Source organism: Epinephelus lanceolatus, chromosome 23 (genome assembly GCF_041903045.1).
Source record: "Epinephelus lanceolatus isolate andai-2023 chromosome 23, ASM4190304v1, whole genome shotgun sequence".
NCBI lineage: Eukaryota > Metazoa > Chordata > Actinopteri > Perciformes > Serranidae > Epinephelus > Epinephelus lanceolatus.
This window is the reverse complement of record NC_135756.1, coordinates 17,507,222-17,526,777: the sequence shown is the minus strand read 5'-3', so window position 1 is coordinate 17,526,777 and position 19,556 is coordinate 17,507,222. Positions and strand designations below refer to the sequence as shown.

The window sequence follows — 19,556 nt, the reverse complement described above, 5'->3', positions numbered from 1 at the left end:
AATGGACGCGAGCTGAAAGATGAGCAGGGAGATCTGCGTGCTGGTTACATGGAGAGAAGTTCACCACAGTTCATTTACACATACTACCCACACTGTCATAGTACAAAGCTGGTTGAAAGTCAGCAAAGTATCCCTTTAAGCCAAAGGTTTTTACCTTTGATGTTGAGGAGTCAGGAGGCTCTCAGGCTGTGCACAAGGTTCATTAGATAAATATATCTATGAGCCAAGCCATGCTAAATTTAGATTATTAAAACTGACTCTACAACAAAATAAAAACCCCCAAAGTATGAATAGTATAGGAGCAACGTTTCCGTAAAGGCAGGCTGAGGTATGCAGAGCCTGGGCATTTAAAAATGTCCAGTGTTTACAACAATCTCAGTGGAAGGAAGCGGCTCAGTTCCCTGACTCGGTGTTCCCGGAGGAGGGGCGGTGCAAAGAAACAGAGCTGTGGGCGGAACACGAAGGAAATCACGGCGTCCCCTTGTATACCCACCCCTCGCTTTTCCCTCTCCCCCCCGGGGTCATTGCAAAACACACGCAGCAGATTTAACCACGGTCATATGTCGAGTCCAAGTTTTGCTCAGATTGATTTGGCTTTGCAGAAATGTTTTAACATGTTGCTTAGGACGTGGCTGCTGTGCAACTGTGGCTGCATTAAAACACACTTTTAAGAGAAATGCACATATTTGTGCAGCTGGATGTTGATTGAGACTATCACAGCACAACTAAAAGTCCCCATGGGAGATGAAACTTAATATTGACTCCCACAGGCACACTTAAAGTCCCCAAGGGAATATCAGTGACACCACAGGAGATACAGCCGCTATATGGTCACTAAACTGGCGCTGTTGGAGAATATTACAGGATTATGATAGCAATATGTGGCTTTGAGGGACTGTCAGCAGCACTACTTCTGCAGCCTGCAACACACCGAACAGACTGATAATCGCATTTAAGACGTACAGAGACGAGACATAGTGTTATTAGCTCGTTATTCCGGGGGGAAACCTCTGGCTGTACAAGCTGCAACTGGTTTACTGGGAAAAAAATAGGAAGTCACTGTCGTCTAGTAACAATACAAAATGTATCAAGATGACAAGTGTGGCCCGACACACGTAGCGACACTGCTCCCCTCCCGGCGGAGATATAACAGACCTGCCTCTCTGTGGGTCTCACAGCTGACCTGGAAACTGCTGCACCTCAGAGCAGCCATCAAATTTTAACTATGTTATCGCGGGGGTTGCGTTTGAGTCCACAGACGTGACTGCGACGGGTCAACACAGACATGTGAGGCTGACCGAGAAGTGGCCAACATGTCTACAACACACACACACACGCACACACACACGTAGGCCTGTGTAATAAAACATGCACACACTCACAAAGACTGCCAGCTAACTTCCAATACTCACTGCGGCTGTGTTCACACTGCTGCCCCTCGGTTGTGAAATTAGCTCCGTGTGAGGAGGAGAAGAAGAAGAAGAAGAAAGGCCAGTCACATCTCCTCCTCAGTTATTCCGCTGCTGTCAGACCTCAAAGTGACGTTTGGTAACGTCACAAACGGTCAGTCTAGGTCAGACGCTCTGTCTCTTTCGGGGCTTGTCCTCCTGTCTCGTGCTGTGTGTCTCCTGTCTCCTGTCTGTCTCTCGCCTATCTGTCTTTCCCTCCTTTCCGTCCTTTTGCCAGCTCTACCACTGGTGGCTTCCCCACTGCTCGGGCGCTCCCGTGACGTCACCACGGTGGAGCGCGCGCCCCCGAGACGTATCCCACCGCCTCCCCCCTGTCTCTCCCAGCTGAGTCGCGTGCATGATAATCCATAATAAAGACGCAATTAAATAACATCTAATTTCTATTATTATTATTATTATTATTATAGTTATTGTTATTATTATTTTTAGTATTATAATTATTAAAATAAAATCCAACAGCCCATATTAGGTAATTTATCTTACTAGCTTTTTGTATAAATTAATAATTATTTATATTATAGCCTACTATATTATTATTATTATATTATTTATTATTTTGTCATATATTTTCTATCCTCTTTTTTCATATCCCGTGAAACAATTTTTTAGCATATCGTGATGATGATAAAATTCAACAGCCCATATTAAATAATTTATCTTATTAGCTTTTCGAAAATATCAATAATTATTTAAATTATGTCATATCATATATTTTATTCTCTATTTTCATATCCCATAAAGAAATTTTTTAGCATATGCTAAACTCAACAGCCAATATTAAATAATCTATCTTATTAGCTTTTTAAATTAATTAATAATTAATTATTTTGGTTACATTTATCTGGAGAAACTAATTTATCATTCCACAAAAATTTTCTCACTCTCAATAACCAAAAAAGGGACAGGCTGAAGCCCCAGGTTTATTTTTGCCTATCCAATATCCTCCAAAGGATAACCCCAGAATATCAACTATACCAAAGAAAGGAAGTAAATTAATTAATAATTAAACCTTTGAAACCTGAATGAACCGGTTTGATTTTTTTTTTCCTAAATATGAGCAGGAAATTGGCAAAAGCTGACAAGAAAATAAACTGAAAGGCAACTATTAAAAATAGATAAAGACAAAAAAAAATTGAGAAAATTCTTTCTTTTTAAATAGCAAAAAATGTACAGAAAACCAGGGTACCTGTTACAGAAAATGAATGACTGAATGAATGTCCAGACAAATATATATTCAAACTTCTGTTATTGAATAAAATAAATTCCAGCACAGTAGGACAAATATGGCATTACAAGTAAACAATACAATATATACATTTTACTATTAACAGTGATAGAAGAAGTACTCAGATTCTATATTTAATAAGTAAAATGAGTCAATACCTGTGCAAAAAATATTCCATTACAAGTAAAAGTCCTCCATTAAAAAAGGTGCTAATGTCATTACTGGAGAGGGCACCCTCTCAAGGAGTCCACCATGTTGTTTCTACAGTAGCCCTGATCGGACAAATCAAACACTGGCTCTATAGGGCCATTCGCATTTTGTTTGCCTCCATAGTTCTCTTACAAGCTTGGCACTAGGCTCCCAGGGACATAGCTAAGCCTTGCTTCCAAATTCTCCCAGTGGTCAAAAGTCCCCCGCAGATCAATAAGCGCTTTCCCTATGGACCACCATTTTAAAAGAGACAGGACAGGACACCTCGAACTGCAAACAAGGTAAATCATGACTATTTCCATTATGAACTTTTGATCCATGGAGGTTTTATATATGTTAAACTGTCCTCCAGCTGAGAAATACAATTAAAAATCCATGACCTCATCACAATGTGAAGTCGATGAGCCGAGTGGGAACCTTAGGCCAACTGGAGAAACACTACTGCACATATTCAGTGGGCCGCATACCACGGAAGTAAACATGGAAGCTAGAAACTTTTTTGGTGCATGCGCCAGGCAAGCAGCTCCATTGGATAAATAAGCGCCATGTTGGGGTTCAGTATAAGCTAAGCAAAAATAAAAGTACACATTATTAGTAAATCCTACTTTAAGTATCAAAAGCAAAAATACTCAATGCAGAAAAATGGCTCCTGTGCCTGTTAAACTATTATATATTATTATATTATTCATACTAATGGGTTAATGTGTAAGCAGTATTTTACTCTCATAGCTGGTTAAGGGGGAGCTTATTGTCAGCCATTTTCATCTGATATTTCTGATCCACACAAACACATCTTTACTGATTTTTGTTGTTATTCTGCTGATTTAGGCTGCTTGTAAGATGGCCACTGGGAGGAAATGAGTACTGGGGTTGAATTCAAACTGGGGTCCTAGATCAGCGACAGTGAGCTGTGTGGGTCAGTAGAAACTGTAAGATTATATACATCAATAAAATACATCTCAAGTGCGGGAATGTCATGGCCTTGAGTCATTTCTAACCATAAACCTGCATCAAATGTAGCACATTTGATTTGTAACAATGTTAAATTATTATTAAATCATTCATTTCATTTCCTCACTCTCATCTTTTTAGTGTGATGCTAAAAAGTTCCCTCTGCATCTGCGCATTGGACCTATGGCATGTTTACACTTCAGTCTGTGTTTGATGTGTAAATGACCTACATACAGTATCTGACCACAGTAGGTGGCATATTTCATATCTGGTCACCCTGGCCTCCCAGGTCTTTCTCTCTGCCCGTCTCCCTCACACACAACTACACATCATCCTAAAGAAATCTTTCCAGCGAGACACACACACTCACACACAGTGTCCCAGTTCCCAGGGCGCCAGTCAGTCAGACAGCTGAGGTATAAATAGTCTGCTGGCTAAAGTTCCCCTTGAGAGGAAAACTCCAGGAGTGGTGGACCAGCGCTCCCTTCTGAAATGTCTCTGTTAACCTGATCAGTGAAAACCTTTGCTGGTGGCTTTTATGTATTTTATCACAATTAAGAAAGACTAAAGTTGTCCACTTTTCTAATCATAACAGCAAGACACCCGTCACCCTAACAAAACTCAATCAGCTTAATCTGAGTACAAAGGGAAAAAACAAAGATCAGAGAAGTTCATCTTTAAGAAATGCACTTTAATTCAGCTGTATAATACACATCAGATGCACACATGTGCATACATAAACACCTGGTTTTGAAGCTCATTCATCAGATATGTTTTGGACAAGTGTGCCAGATGTCTTTGCCTTAAAAAAAAGCTTACTAAAAAAAAGTAGTGATCAGAACAAAAAAGGAGATTAACAACAGTTGCTCACAACTGTGTACTCAAATTCAAAGAAGTCACTGATGAACAAAAATACTGATTCTTACCATAAAGCAGGTATTCAGCTATGTCACCTGGGTATTTGGTGCATCCTCACAGACCACAATCGAAAAAAAAAAAAAAAAAGAGATATTTCATTTCATTATCACACAAGCCTGAGGAAACCAGCACATATTTAAATTTGAGATGCTACAACCAGATATTTTTGCATTACAAATGATAGAAATAACAGCAACAGCCCAGAGAAACAAACCAGAACACTAGTTGAACAATGTTGCCATCTCCTGGTCAAATTTAGGTATTGCAACATGAACTTAAATACAGTTCTTGACCAATGTACCTTCTAGCTTTCTGAGCCTCACCAACAAGTGACAGGTGTAAGAGATCTAACCTGCTTTGTTCAGTTAAAATCTCTGACGTTTATACAATGAGGCTGGAAAAACAAAAAGCTCAGAATTCAATCAAAGAATTGATATATTGCAGTGAGTTGTACTAACAAACAGAGCGGATATATGAATCAAGAAATCAGAAATGAGAAAGTTTTTCGGTAGAAGTTACACACTGATTTCCCTGCAAAAACAAACAAACAAAAGACAGCAGAATTTGAAAATACACCCTTTCCCTCCAGCTCTCCCTCATGCTTCATCCAGTGACCCAATAACAGCAGTAGTACAGTAATCTCATACATGATTTATCAGGGCTGTCTCTTGAAAGTCAAAGATTTGAGTCATCAGTCAGAGACCCCTCAGTTGACTGAGATTGCTTCAAGTCAAGACTTAGTTTGTTTTTTGTTTTTTTCGCTAATCAGTGTCCTGTGCAGTGTCATTCTAGGGATGTTTTGGTCCCTAGATTTTGCTACGGAGTGACAGCTCTTCTATTTTCTGCTTGGAAGTGGTGAATTTACAGCTCACAGATAATTCATATGACACAGTCTCTGGCAGCGGCAGCACTGGATCTAACTTGTGTAACACCAGCAATAGACTTGGAGCAGTCCAGTCCCCCATCACTGGCTGAGCTCAAGTTGCTGCAGCCATTGGCTGGGGTCTGTCTCTGGGACCACTGCAGCTCTCCTCCCGGCAAAGTGGTCTGTAGCGGTGAGGAGCGAGGCGGAGGTCACACTGTGATTTAAGGCTCTAGCTAACATTAGCTACTTAAACATGAATTTGAAGTAGCCTTTGGCTACTGTCAGCAGAAGGCTGAACTATTAGCAACATCTTCTTGCCACAATTGACACATGGTTTGTTTCATTTAATTTTAGAATCTTTTCCTCTTTTTGATGCCATCTTCCCTTTTTAGCGTTGCTTTGCAGTGTAGGCACTGCTGCCAATGCTGGAATAGCAACTTCCTCTGCAGAATTAAATGCACTGAATCAGGCTTTTGCCATCTGAGGGGACATAGAAACGCATCTGCATTTGTAGAACAGCCCATATAAATGCCCTCTCTCTGAAATGACCTGTCAGTGGCCAAAGTCTCCTGTCACAACCTAGATTATCTAAAGTCTAACAACAGAGCCAAGAGGAGGGGCAGAAGTCTAATTTCCTCTCAGTCCACTTAAATTAAAACATGCTCCAAGTTTATCGTGGGATTTTTGCCCAGTGATGCCAAATTAAAGTGCCTTCCCCCACTTTAAGTTGCACAGACTACAGGAGTGATTTTGAGCATGTTGTCAGAGTCATCATTAGCGAAAGCAAAAACAGGGTAGAGCTTTGGTCTGTTATTTGAGGATGTGCCAGTCATGTAATGGAGAAAAGCTTTGAAAGCTGATGGGTTCTCAATGAAGGCACATCCTGTTTGGGAGTGGATCAGAGTCCTGGCGTCCACGTCATAGAAAGAGATCTCTCCTTTCTCATAATCAACAAACACACCAACTGTCTGAGGCCTTTGCCCCAGGTACACGAGAGAGGACCTATCAGAGTTAGCAAAACATTCCTCTTTGAATTCATTGTACACGCCACAAAGTGTCCAGCCTCCATCTTTCAAGGTGGGAGTGAAACCCTTCTCCTTGATATTGGGCTCTTTAACCACTCCCAGTACCCAACCTTTACTCCCACTGACCTGAACCTCATAGTAGAACTTGCCTGAGCTAAAACCCTCTTTCCCAAGAACTAAAGGTTGGCCTGCAGGTCTTGCCCAAAATAAAGATGTAAAAAAATGCAGTAGGCCTTCACCAAATCTCAGTTGTTTCCCATCCTTAGACACCACGAGGCGGGAATGGGCCATGTAGGAGTCCAGAGTCACATCTACTGCATGACACTGCTGGATCATCATCAGCTTGTCCTGAGGTGGAGTCCACACTTCTCTGACAAACTCATCTGTTGTATGTTCTTCAGCTGCATTGGGCTGCTCAGTGGCCTCACAACCATCAGATAACCTGACCTCATGAATGAGCATCTCCATCTCATTACTGGCTATCTTTTCTGTCTGAGCCACTGCTTTTTTCACCATCCTCACATAACTCTGCTGATTCATGTCAGAGAAGTCTGGTGTAGATGGAGGGATGGAGTGGGACAGAGGGTCAAATATGCCCTCAGTGTGTGAGAGAGACAGCCAGCTCTGCAGGAGGCTGAAGTGGTCGTCTGTTTGTAAGAGTTGTTCCACTTCAAATCTTTTCCCCCTCAACTCAGCAACTTCTTGCTCCAGCTTTGTCAGGTGGTCTTCAGCCTCCTTCCGTGCTGCTTTCTGCTTCTCCTGGATCACCTCAATCAGCTCAGCCTGGCTTTTTTGCAGAGAGACCAGCAGAGCAGTGAAAATATCAGAAATGTCTGCTATCTCTTTCTCTGACCTTCTTTTGCTCTGTTCAACTAAGTATTTGATTTCCTTAATACTCCTGGATTTTGTGTTTTCCATCACTTTTATCTCTGACATCATGTAGTCCACCTGGGCTTTCCTCTCTCTGAACGCATGCTCTAATGGGACGGCTTCATGTGTTGCGTGGCCGTCTTTCAGGCACATGGAACAAATACACGCCTGGTCTGTGTAACAGAAGAACTCAAACATCTTGTCGTGCTTCTTACACACCCTGTCCTCAAGGTTTGACACAGGACCAATCAGCTGGTGCTTTTTAAGGGTTGTGACTCTCTGATGAGGCTCCAGGTGAGTCTGGCAGTACGAGGCCAAACACACCAGGCACGTCTTCTGGGCTTTGCGCTTCGGCTCAAGGCAGATGTCACAGGGCACCTCCCCCGGTTTGGCAGGGATGTCATCTTCACCCCTCACCTTCATGTTGTTGAATTGCTCCACCATGTCTCTGAACTCTGTGTTGACCTGAAGCTGAGGTCTCTTGCGGAACTTCTTCTTACAGAGTGGACAATGTATCAGGTCAGTGCTGGCCCAGTACCCTGTGATACAAGACTTGCAGTAGTTGTGTCCACACGGAGTGGAGACAGGTTCATTGAATGCATCCAGACAGATTGAACACAGGAGTTGTTCTTCACATGGGAGGCTGCTGGCGGTGGCCATGTCTACATGAGAGGAAAGGATTTGACAATTATAATTTCAATTTCAACCTGCAAAATGTGTAAATTAAATATGTAACTTTTTTTTTTTTTTTTTTTTTTTTTTACCATTTCCCTGTTTAGGAGGTCAATTTTCAAGTGATACTTGTTTTGGGTGCTCAAAGTTCGTAACACCTGCCTGTCATATCCTGCAATAGGAGGTTGGTTTTCAAGTGATACTTGTTTTTGGTGTTCAAATAGCCTTCTTCTTTAGCTAAAAGCATCCAAATACAATATGCAGGTCAGAGCATGATAGCAGCACACTGTGCAGAGATGTTACCACTATGGAAAATATGGTTTTCTGTCAAGATTTGAATTAAATACTGCTGTAGATATACTCTAGGTTGGATTCAATCTTCAAGAGAATGTTGCCAGAACACCATGTTGAGTTTTTTGCAGTAAATAAAATAGAATAAAATAAAATAAAATAAAATCCCTTAGTGAACTCCAACAAACCAGTTTCTGGAAACCTTGGAAGTTATGGTGAAAGGAATAGGCTTCACTTCATCAAGAACATACCAAACCACAAAGTACAATGTGAGATTTCAGGTTAAATGCAACTTAAATGACCCCATAATGTGAAATGTGATAGTTGCAAAAGTTAAATCATTCACAACACAGAACATAAGAACTACATTTTTAAGTCCATCAGGGGTGTTGTGGTATAACAACGGGAAATAGGGAGGTGGAGAGGAGAGAGGGGTGTCAGAAACAAGAAAAATGTATTTGTATGTATTGTATTTGTTTTGTATGTATTGTAAATTTATGTATAGATATATTTTTACCAGTTAGGGTAACACAATTCTTAAGTTTAACTTTTATTTCTTCTTATTTATTGATTAAATTTAAATATGAAAACATTTTCAATCTATTTTTTGATCCGCTATGGTCTATTTTGGTCTTCCTCAGCCACCGTCGTGCGCATGTATCTGAGTGTGCACGTCTTGAAGAGACTGCTTGGCTGCAGCTGGACTCCCTCTCCCCCTTTCCATGTTCGCTGATCATGACGACGCAAAGTCGGAGTGAATTTAGTGGAGCATAGGAGTATCTCATAATAAACTGTCCCTCTTATAATAGATAGACTCATGGTTACAGTATATAGGCTATCACATCCGGTTTGATCACTACTGCAAAAACTGTAAGAATTGAAACGTATGCTGGAAATGCGCCAGTGTCAGAAGGCAAATAAACACAATGAAAGAAAACATCCTTTGAGCTCAACAATAAACATGTCATAAAATCATGTTATTTGTAATCAGTGGCCCTGGTTACAAGAAATACCAGAGCCACTGTCAAAACGCTGCCTATTGCGGTGTAATTTCGATGTTTACCATCATGGACAGGGGCTACAAGATTCTTAAAGGTCATATTTAGCTTAGAGTATCAGAGCACTTGAACTTTACCTGCTGAGAAGTCCGTGTTGTCCGTGGAAATGGTGGAAACTGACAGGTGGTGTTCACGTCAGGCGCGTAGGTTACTTTCATTTCTTGAGAAACAGTAGTTACATGTGCAACCCTAGCTCTATGACTACATGTTCCGCCCTCGTACCTTCGCTATTGGGCAATCCCTAGTCTGGGGCCGTTTAGTCAAAGAGCATGGATACCAAGAGCCGAAGCTCCGTTGAATTTCTGCCAACAGCCACTAGGGGCGCTACCGCCATTTTGGACTGTTGAGCTTGGACTGTTGCGCCCAGACAACATGCAAGATGTCAAGGAGAGAGGAGAAAAAAAAGTAAAAGAAAACAGTGTAGTGCAATTAACTGCAACAACTATCAGTGGAACACCCCGCACCTGGCTTTCCACCGTTTCCCGAAGGATCCCGACAGAGGTGGAGCCTACGTTTTAAAGTGTTTTAATATCAGTTTAATATGCCAGTTTTCGTGGGTATATATATATATATATATATATATATATATATACACACATATATGTATATATATATGTATATATATATATATATATACAGTCAGGTCCATAATTATTTGGACAATGATACAGTTGTCGTCATTTTGGCTCTGTACACCACCACAATGGGTTTTAAATGAAACAATGAATACGTGCTTAAAGTGCAGGCTCTCAGCTTTCATTTAAGGCTTTTTTCAAAAATGTAGTATGAACCGTGTAGGAATTACAACCGTTTCTTCACACAGTCCCCCGACTTTAAGGGCTCATAAGTATTTGGACAAACTAACATAATCATCAATTAAACAGTCAGTTTTAATACTTGGTTGCAAATCCTTTACAGTCAATGACTGCCTGAAGTGTTGGACACATAGGCATCATCAGATGCTGGGTTTCTTCCCTGGTGATGCTCTGTCAGCCCTTTACTGCAGCCGTCTGCACTTCCTGCTTGTGTTTTGGGTGTTTTGCCCTCAGTTTTGGCTTCAGCAAGAGAAACGCATGCTCAATTGGATTCAGGTCAGATGATATGACTTGACCATTGCAGAACATTCCACTTCTTTGCCTTAAAAATGTCTTTGGTTGCTTTTGCAATATGCTTCAGGTCAATGTCCATCTGCACTGTGAAGCATCGTCCAATGAGTTTTGAAGCATTTAACTGAATCTGAGCAGATAATGGTGCCCCAAACACTTCAGCTTTCATCCTGCTGCTCTTGTAAGCAAGACAAGACTTCACTAGAATAAATACAGAGGATTTATCACAAGATGCAAACCATTGGTTAGCCTTAAAAATGGAAGGCCAGATTAGAGTTTGTCAAAAACCATCAAAAAAGCCTGTACAGTTGTGGAACAGCATACTATGGACAGATAAAACAAAGATCAACTACCAGAATGATGGGAAGACAAGAGAAGGAAGAAGGGAAGGAACTGCTCATGATCCAAAGCACACCACCTCATCAGTGAAGCATGGTGGAGGTACTGTTATGTCATGGCCATGTATGGCTGCCAGTGGAACTGGTTCTCTTGTATTTATTGATGATGTGACTGCTGAGAAGAGCAGCAGGATGAAAGCTGAAGTGTTTGGGGCTACATTATCTGCTCAGATTCAATTAAATGCTTCAAAACTAATTGGACGATGCTTCACAGTGCAGATGGACATTGACCTGAAGCATACTGCAAAAGCAACCAAAGACATTTTTAAGGCAAAGAAGTGGAATGTTCTGCAACGGCCAAGTCATATCATCTGACCTGAATCCAATTGAGCATGCGTTTCTCTTGCTGAAGCCAAAACTGAGGGCAAAACACAAGCAGGAAGTGCAGACAGCTGCAGAGTATCACCAGGGAAGAAGCCCAGCATCTGATGATGCCTATGTGTCCAACACTTCAGGCAGTCATTGACTGTAAAGGATTTGCAACCAAGTATTAAAACTGACTGTTTAATTGATGATTATGTTAGTTTGTCCAAATACTTATGAGCCCTTAAAGTTGGGGGACTGTGTGAAGAAATGGTTGTAATTCCTACACGGTTCATACTACATTTTTGAAAAAAGCCTTAAATGAAAGCTGAGAGCCTGCACTTTAAGCACGTATTCATTGTTTCATTTAAAACCCATTGTGGTGGTGTACAGAGCCAAAATGACGACAACTGTATCATTGTCCAAATAATTATGGACCTGACTGTATATATGTATAGGCCTATATATGGCCTCTTGGACCATTTATATCAGAACTGATTACTGCTTTAGCATTAAAATATATCATATTAAAATAGCCTATATATTATCATTATTATTACTGTCCCCTTACTGTACAAACTGTAAATAAATCTTTATTCCTGACTATGTGACGTCGCCATTAATGTGTTTCTAGTTAAAATATTGATTTTTTATTATTATTATTTATTTATTTTTTTGGTAGATTGGCTTATGGGGTGATTTTGAAGGAGTAATTAAGTTAATCTTCTCATAAGTGGATGTAATATGTAGAGATGCCATCTCGGCCGTTTTTCCTCGTTTTGTTTTTTTAAAGTCTATATTTTGCTTTACAAAAACGTGAAAAAGCAGCTGTGACCAAGCTATCACGAGGTGAGTAGCATTGTAAGCATAATTAATAGCGATATACTTCTGTTATAGCTCAAAGGGGATTATTATGTGATCATACCTCGGCCATCTCTGGCAGCCATCTCAAAGCACTGTTTTTTCCTTCTCAACTGAGCACGCTAGCAATTAGCTTGCCTGGCTCCGTTAAAGTATTGTTAACTTTAACCTGGCCTGAGCTAGCTTAAGGTAAACATCTGCTCCTTCTAAAGATGATTTTTGATTTCTGATAACTTATTAAGATATACTAACATATTCAGCAAACATGTAGCATAATTCAGTATTAACTGTAGCTCAATGTAAAGTGAACAAATGTGATGTTTCCCAGCTAATCCTCCGTTAGTCTGTGTTAACGATGAGCGAAAAATGATGCTGAATTTAGCAGCAGACTTCCGTAATAGTAATATAAAGTAGTAGTAAAATAAATAACTTTTGGCATTCATTTTTTATATGACATATGACGTATTTCAATGTATGTTGCTGAGTTTATTTAATAACAAGCAATTATCTAATGTAGGTTGAGAATGAAGTCAGACAGGGAAAGACGAAGATATCATGTACTGTCAGTCTAGGTCTCATTCTCTACTGCAAATTATGATTAAATACTTTTTCGCTATGTCTGGTAAAACTCTTGTGGTTTTATTTCTCTTAGCAGTGGTACCTTTGGCAACAGGAACAATCCCTTTTTGTTCTGGTTACATGTTCAACACACAGTTGCTGGAGACAAAAATTTAGCTTAGACTGGCTGTTAGTCGTTACAAACACGGACAGTGCAACAGGTACCAGAGCTCCGCAAAGACATTTTAGAAAATGCTAAGTTAACATTAGTTAAATATTTGTTAAAAAATGTATTAGTATTTGCTGAACTGAAGGCAAATTACTTTGGAAAAGAACCAGCGTTGGCGGTTAAGGCACAAATTCTGTCAAGACTGACAAGCTGAGCACATCTGTGAGTCCAGCGACCAGTCATGCCTTTTAGACATAAAAGCAGCAGTAAGAAAGGACAAGAGAGAGGTCAAGGTCAAGAATGAAGGCAAAAAGTTCACTGTATGTACTGTATGTTATGGGCTATGGTAAGTATGTCTGTGTGTAGGCTATGTGGCTATGATCTGTAATAATGTAAAGGTCAAAATACCTCTGCTAACCTGATCAGCAAAAACTTGAACTGATGGCTTTTATGCATTTTATCCTTACAAAGAAAGACTAAATTGGCCACCTTTTCTAATGATAACAGGACACATTGCCCATGAGCAAGACACTTGACATTTCGACAGAACTCAATTAATGTAAACTGAAGAAAGAGACAAAAAGATCAGATAAGTTTATCTTTAAGAAATGCACTTTTATTAAGCAATACAATACATTTCAGATGCATAGCACATACATAACAAACACCTGGTTTTGAAGCTTGTTTTAATCAGATATGTTTCAGCCAAGCATGCCAGATGTCTTGGCCTTCAAAAAAAGCTTGCGTAAAAAAATGTTTCATATGTACCGTTTCAAGCATAAAAGCACATTTATCATACACTCACAATTGTGTACTCAAATTCAAAGAAGTAACTAATGAACAAAATGATTAATACTTTGCATAAAGTAAGTGTTCACTGATGTCAACTGTAAATTTGGTGCTTTCCGACAGACTATGTAAGCCCAGTCAAATAACTGATTTATTTTGGTCGCTAAAATGAGATACATTACGCCACGGAGACCAGATTAACACATTCGCGTCACCTGTTTTGTTTGACCATTTGGCCATTTTTTGACAATTGTGCATTGATTTTAATATATTTTTTCCTTTTGAGCTCTATTGTTGTCATTAAATGTAAAATCATTTCTATTTCTTCCACCAAGATTTTGATTTCTGCACCTTTTTTGGATTTTACGACCTTGTCAAAAAGTAGAACTGCAGAATGAGCCTTACTCTCATTATATTCAAAGTGCCTTAATGTGTTTTGTTTGCCTTTATGTATTATGTAAAGTGCATGTTTTTATTTGTTACGTAGAAAATTCAGTAAATATATTTGTCAAAAAAAAGACTTAAACAGTTCATTTATTATAAAGATGATTATAAAGGTTACATTTCTGTAGATTAACTAATCTATAAATCCAATATAGATATCAAAAGGTGCAATATACTTTCTATGAGCAATAATGTGAATTCAGCCATTCAGCCTGTCTGTTTATTACATTTCGCTTTTACTATTTATTGATTTTATTGCTCTGTTTTCACTAATACATACATATTACATTGCTCTGCATTTTTACTGATGTGTCTTTTTTTGCTTACCTTACCTTACCTTACCTTACCTGACCTTGACTTACCTTACCTTACTTTACCTTATCTTAAAACCATGTTTGAACGTGACAAAGATGAAGTAGGGTTTCTATGACGCTATTGTCCACTTCTTGTTGTTTCCTCCGACAGTAGCATCTTGGTGAAACAGATTAGAACACTGGTTAAACAATGGTGTCATCTTCTGGTCAGATGCAGGTATTACAGCATGTGTGTAACTATAGTACTTGACTGATCTACATTTTTCTGCCTTTCTGAACCTCATCACCAAGTGTCAGGTATAAGTGATCTAATCTGGAAAAAGAAATCTGACACAAAAAGCTCAGAATTAAATCAAAGACAACATATATAATATATTGAGTATTTGTCCTTTTGTAATGTGTGATGAGACCACTACCACCTTTTGGCAGGGTCATTTCCCCTGGTGTAGTGAGTGGCACTTTGCTCAAGCTACAGGGGTGATTTCAAGTATGTTGTCAGGATCACGTTCGATGAAACCAAAAATAGGGTAGAGCTTTTGTCTGCCACTTAAAGATGTGCCAGCCATAGAATAGAGAAAAGCTTTTAAAGCTGGTGGGGTCTCAATGAAGTCACATCCTGTGTAGGAGTAGATCAGAGCCCTGGCTTCCACGTCATAGAAGGAGACCTCTCCCTTCTCATAATCAACAAACACACCAACTGTCTGGGGCTTTTGCTTCAGGTACAGGCGAGCAGAGCAACTAGAGTTAACAAAACATTCCTCTCGGAATTCATTGTACACTGCCCCAAGTGTCCAGCCTCCATCCTCTGGGGTGGGAAAATAAAACCTGTCCCAGTTAATAGGCTCTTTCATCACTCCCAACAACCAATCTTGACTCCTACTGACCCGAACCTCATAGTAGAACCTGCCTGAGGAAAAACCCTCTTTCCCAAGGACCAAGGATAAATGTTCAAATCTTCTCCTGAATAAAGTAGGCGCAGACGGTGGACCGTAATGAGATCTCAGTTGTTTCTCATCCTCAGACACCACAAGCTTAGAATAGGCTGTGCAGGAGTCCAGAGTCACATCCACTGCATCGCACTGCTGGATCATCATCAGCTTGTCCTGAGGTGGAGTCCACACTTCTTTGACAAACTCATCTGTTGTACGTTCTTCAGCTGCATCGGGCTGCTCAGTGGCCTCACAACTATCAGATAACCTGACCTCATGAATGAGCATCTCCATCTCATTACTGAGCATCTTTTCCATCTGAGTCACTGCTTTTTTCACCATCCTCACATAACTCTGCTGATTCATGTCAGAGAAGTCTGGTGTAAATGGAGGGATGGAGTGGGACAGAGGGTCAAATATGCCCTCATTGTGTGAGAGAGACAGCCAGGTCGACAGGAAGAGGAGGTAGTCCTCTGAGAGATCTAACGGCTTGGTATATTGGGTCAGAGTGTCAAATATGACAGTGTGTGCAGGGATGAAGAGAGATGGACAGCTCTGAAGAAAGCAGAGGTGGTCCTCTGTTTGTAAATGTTTCTCCATTTCAGACCTTCTCCTCTTCATCTCAGCAATTTCTTGTTCCAGCTGTGTCACACAATCTTCAGCCTTCTTCTGTGCTGTTTTCTGCTTCTCCTGGATCACCTCAATCAGCTTAGCCTGGCTTTTTTGCAGAGAAACCAACAGAGCAGTGAAAACCTCAGCAATGTCTGTTGTCTCTTTCTCTGACCTTTTTTTGCTCTTTTCAACTGAGTCTTTGAGTTCCTTAATACTCCTGGATTTTGCATTTTCCATCACTTTTATTCGTGACATGACATCATCCACCTGGGCTTTCCTCTCTCTGAACGCATGCTCTAACAGGATGGCTTCATGCATTACATGGTCGTCTTTCAAGCACATGAAACAAACACACATCTGGTCCTCTTGACAGAAGAACTCAAACATCTTGTCGTGCTTCTTACACACCCTGTCCTCAAGGTTTGACACAGGATCAATCAGCTGGTGCTTTTTAAGGGTTGTGACTCTCTGATGAGGCTCCAGGTGAGTCTGGCAGTATGAGGCCAAACACACCAGGCACGTCTTCTGGGCTTTGTGCTTCGGCTCAAGGCAAATGTCACAGGGCACCTCCCCTGGTTTGGCAAGGATGTCATCTTCACCCCTCACCTTCATGTTGTTGAAATGCTCCACCATGTCTCTGAACTCCGTGTTGACTTGAAGCTGAGGTCTCTTGCGGAACTTCTTCTTACAGAGGGGGCACTGGATCTGGTTACTGCTGGCCCAGTACCCTGTGATACAAGACTTGCAGTAGTTGTGTCCACATGGAGTAGTGACAGGTTCATTGAACGCATCCAGACAGATTGAACACAGGAGCTGTTCTTCATATAGGAGGCTGCTGGCAGCAGCCATGTCTACATGAGGGAAAAGGATTTGACGATTAGAATTTCAAATTCAAACCCCTAAAATCTGTAAATCAAGTAGATAAGTTACTTTTTTTTGCCATTGCCTACCATTAACCCCCTTGTAAGGGTTGATTCTTCTAGTACTACTTCTTATTATCGCTGTCTATTTGATATTTGGCTTTTGTAGCCAATATCACCCAGCACAACATGAAGATTAGAGCATAAATGTAACATGCTGTGCAGAAGTGTTGCTTTAAATTGGGGATGGGTCATACCAAAATATTTGGTTTTGATCCAAGTAATATAGGGCCATAACCTTCAATATCAATGCCAATATGCTTATAAAAGTGGCTTGTAGGGTAAAGCAGCGTGTCACGATTTATGAGGTTAATAATCAGTCTGCTAAAGCTAATAATGATAAAAGCTAATGATTACTAACTGTAGTTTGAAAATGTAACAGTAACCAATGCTGAGGATCTGATCTGAAAATGATCTAAAATATCAATTTCACTATTATATACTTGGATATGCCTTGCCTGAGCCTCTCTGAACAGACTCTGCTAGTGAACTCTGTCTCTGTTTCAGGGCTTTGGATCAAGCAGCAAACATCAGGGCTTAAAAATGAAGCCAACATCAAAGTACCAAAAACTGCAGTTCATTGAATGGCCGTCTGAGGCTTTTTAAAAAACTTTTTTGTAACTCACACATTAACATTTTATAAAGGCTTAGAATTACGTTTAGTCAAGGGTGAGCTGTTTTGAGCAACACACTGTTCTGCTGATAGTGTCCTCAACTTCTCAGTCAGTATGTTTACATGCACAGTTAAGTTGAGCTATGGCTATAGCTCGACTACGCCATTTAACTGGACTATTGTTCTTGTCCCAGTATACCAGCATGGTAGGTGAATCGATGTATTGAACGAACTATGTTCAACTCTGCTACAGTAGTTGGAGATATGCCCCCTTTCAGCATGTTAGTATTGGACCTTCTTCTGGTTGACCTATTGCGTCAAAGACCAAACAATCGACAGCTAGGGGCAAACTGGTACTATGGTGGACAAATTTACAGCTCTGTACATTTCATCCTCCCAAAAAATGCACAGTTCTGGATGTAGATTTCACCATGTTGTTACCAGTTCTTCGTCTGTTACGCCTTAAATGCTTTCGGCTTCCAGGTCAAAGCCCGGCACTGTGGAGCATGTGCTGAGCACCTCAGCCAATTTGGGTCCAAATGACTGTATACATGTAGTCAATCCCAATCACATCATCTGGGTATGTTAGTCCGACTCTAAGAAATTCTGTTTAGTACGTTTTCAGTCAGACTTAAAGTCCGGTTTTAGTCGGTCTAACACAATAAATCAATTTTTTTCTAATGTCATGTAAATGTACGGAGTCAGTTCCACCCCTCACTCCTCCTCAGCGCCAGCCTCTTGCCCAAATATGGTCACTGTGGCTCAAAAATAACAAGATGGTGATGGCCAAAATGCCAAACTCGAGGCTTCAAAACGGGAGTCCACAAACCTATTGGTGATGTTATGATAGCGACGACTATTAGTTGCACAGTCTGTGGTCTGGTTGCTCAGTAGCAGGACATTAGAGTAAAAGAGTTCATCTTTCAAGGCTCACTATGTTTCACTGATGAAAACAGTAACACAGGGAGCACTAAAAAAGGAAAATCTTTGGATATTGCAACATACACTAGTACCCCTCTGACACTTGAAGAAAACAACATTTGGGTGATCCTGCCACTGTCAAACAAAGCCCAGATAGTTAAGCATTGGGATCTATGGTAACCTATAGTAACTTTTATCGTCATTGTGAAGTTTTTCATCTGGACACAGGCTGTTAGATTCTTTGAAGTCATATTTTAGCTCAAAGTATTAACTAAATCAATTACACGGCCTGCCCCTTTATAATTACAGGGAACCAGGAAATGTCATCATACATTTTAATAAGATCAAAAAGGTAATCAGAGTACTTAAACTTTACCTGCTGGGATGTTTGTGTTGTCTGTGGATAATAACGGTCGGGGAAAGTCTCCCTTTAGGCGTGCAGTTTCATTTCTTGGGAATGACACATGATCCCTCTCTTCCTCCTCCTCCTCTTCCTGGAAAAAGTTAGTAAAGCTGACTTTAACAGCATTGCGCTCTCCCCTCAGACTTTTTTCCAGAAATATTCGGTCACAACAAACAGCCAGCAATACCACTGCCAGCTCCAAGCCTCATTTCTTTGAGCTACCGTGAGGTATTGTAAATGAAGACGACATCTTAAACAATTACATGTTTGAAAAACAAAATTGTAGGTCTAATTCTGAAAATGTTTAAACCAAGATTATTCCAATATGAAAGCAGGAAATCCTCTGCAGTGTGTGCACAAACAAAGCAGGCAGGAAAACAGGCAAAACAATAAGCATGTCCTTATTACCTTAGCTAATACCATCCCACTATAATGTTAAAACTCATCTGTGCCAATTTACTTTATTTACAGGGATGTACACTGGCCCTCCCTAATCCATGTTAACCATTTTTATGCCAGTCGGCTGCTTTTTCAGAACTGATCAGCTCCCAGAGATCCATCAGGTCTTGACTTTGTTCTTCCTGTGGTCTGGCTGTGTGTGGAAAATTACATCAAAACTAATATCACAGGGCAGAGACAAAGTGCAGATAGATCAAGGGCAT

General features: G+C 40.4%; 3 protein-coding genes across 11 annotated transcripts in view; all 3 read right to left on the bottom strand.

The window, feature by feature from the left end:
• Positions 1-1,738, bottom strand: part of LOC117249617 (ELKS/Rab6-interacting/CAST family member 1-like) — a 216,466-nt gene extending 214,728 nt beyond the window's left edge. For 5 of the 9 annotated variants that reach the window (XR_013490432.1, XR_013490433.1, XM_078165427.1 and 2 more), the window contains exon 1: positions 1,413-1,738. The gene's annotated coding sequence lies outside the window, so the exon portion shown is untranslated. The remainder of the gene's footprint in view (positions 1-1,412) is intronic. The other 4 variants (XR_013490431.1, XM_078165426.1, XM_078165428.1 and 1 more) reach the window with 1 other exon arrangement.
• A 2,787-nt stretch (positions 1,739-4,525) lies between these two features.
• On the bottom strand, positions 4,526-9,789 carry LOC117248985 (E3 ubiquitin-protein ligase TRIM39-like). The gene is made up of 2 exons (XM_033614257.2): positions 9,632-9,789; positions 4,526-8,195 (listed from the first exon to the last, which is right to left on the bottom strand). The coding sequence occupies exon 2, from the start codon at positions 8,191-8,193 to the stop codon at positions 6,361-6,363; it is 1,833 nt and encodes a 610-aa protein (XP_033470148.2). The 5' UTR covers positions 8,194-8,195; positions 9,632-9,789; the 3' UTR covers positions 4,526-6,360.
• A 3,760-nt stretch (positions 9,790-13,549) lies between these two features.
• LOC117249150 (E3 ubiquitin/ISG15 ligase TRIM25-like) lies at positions 13,550-18,994 on the bottom strand. The gene is made up of 2 exons (XM_033614557.2): positions 18,868-18,994; positions 13,550-16,888 (listed from the first exon to the last, which is right to left on the bottom strand). Exon 2 carries the CDS (start codon positions 16,884-16,886, stop codon positions 14,961-14,963), a length of 1,926 nt encoding a protein of 641 aa, XP_033470448.2. The 5' UTR covers positions 16,887-16,888; positions 18,868-18,994; the 3' UTR covers positions 13,550-14,960.
• Positions 18,995-19,556: the final 562 nt, after the last annotated feature.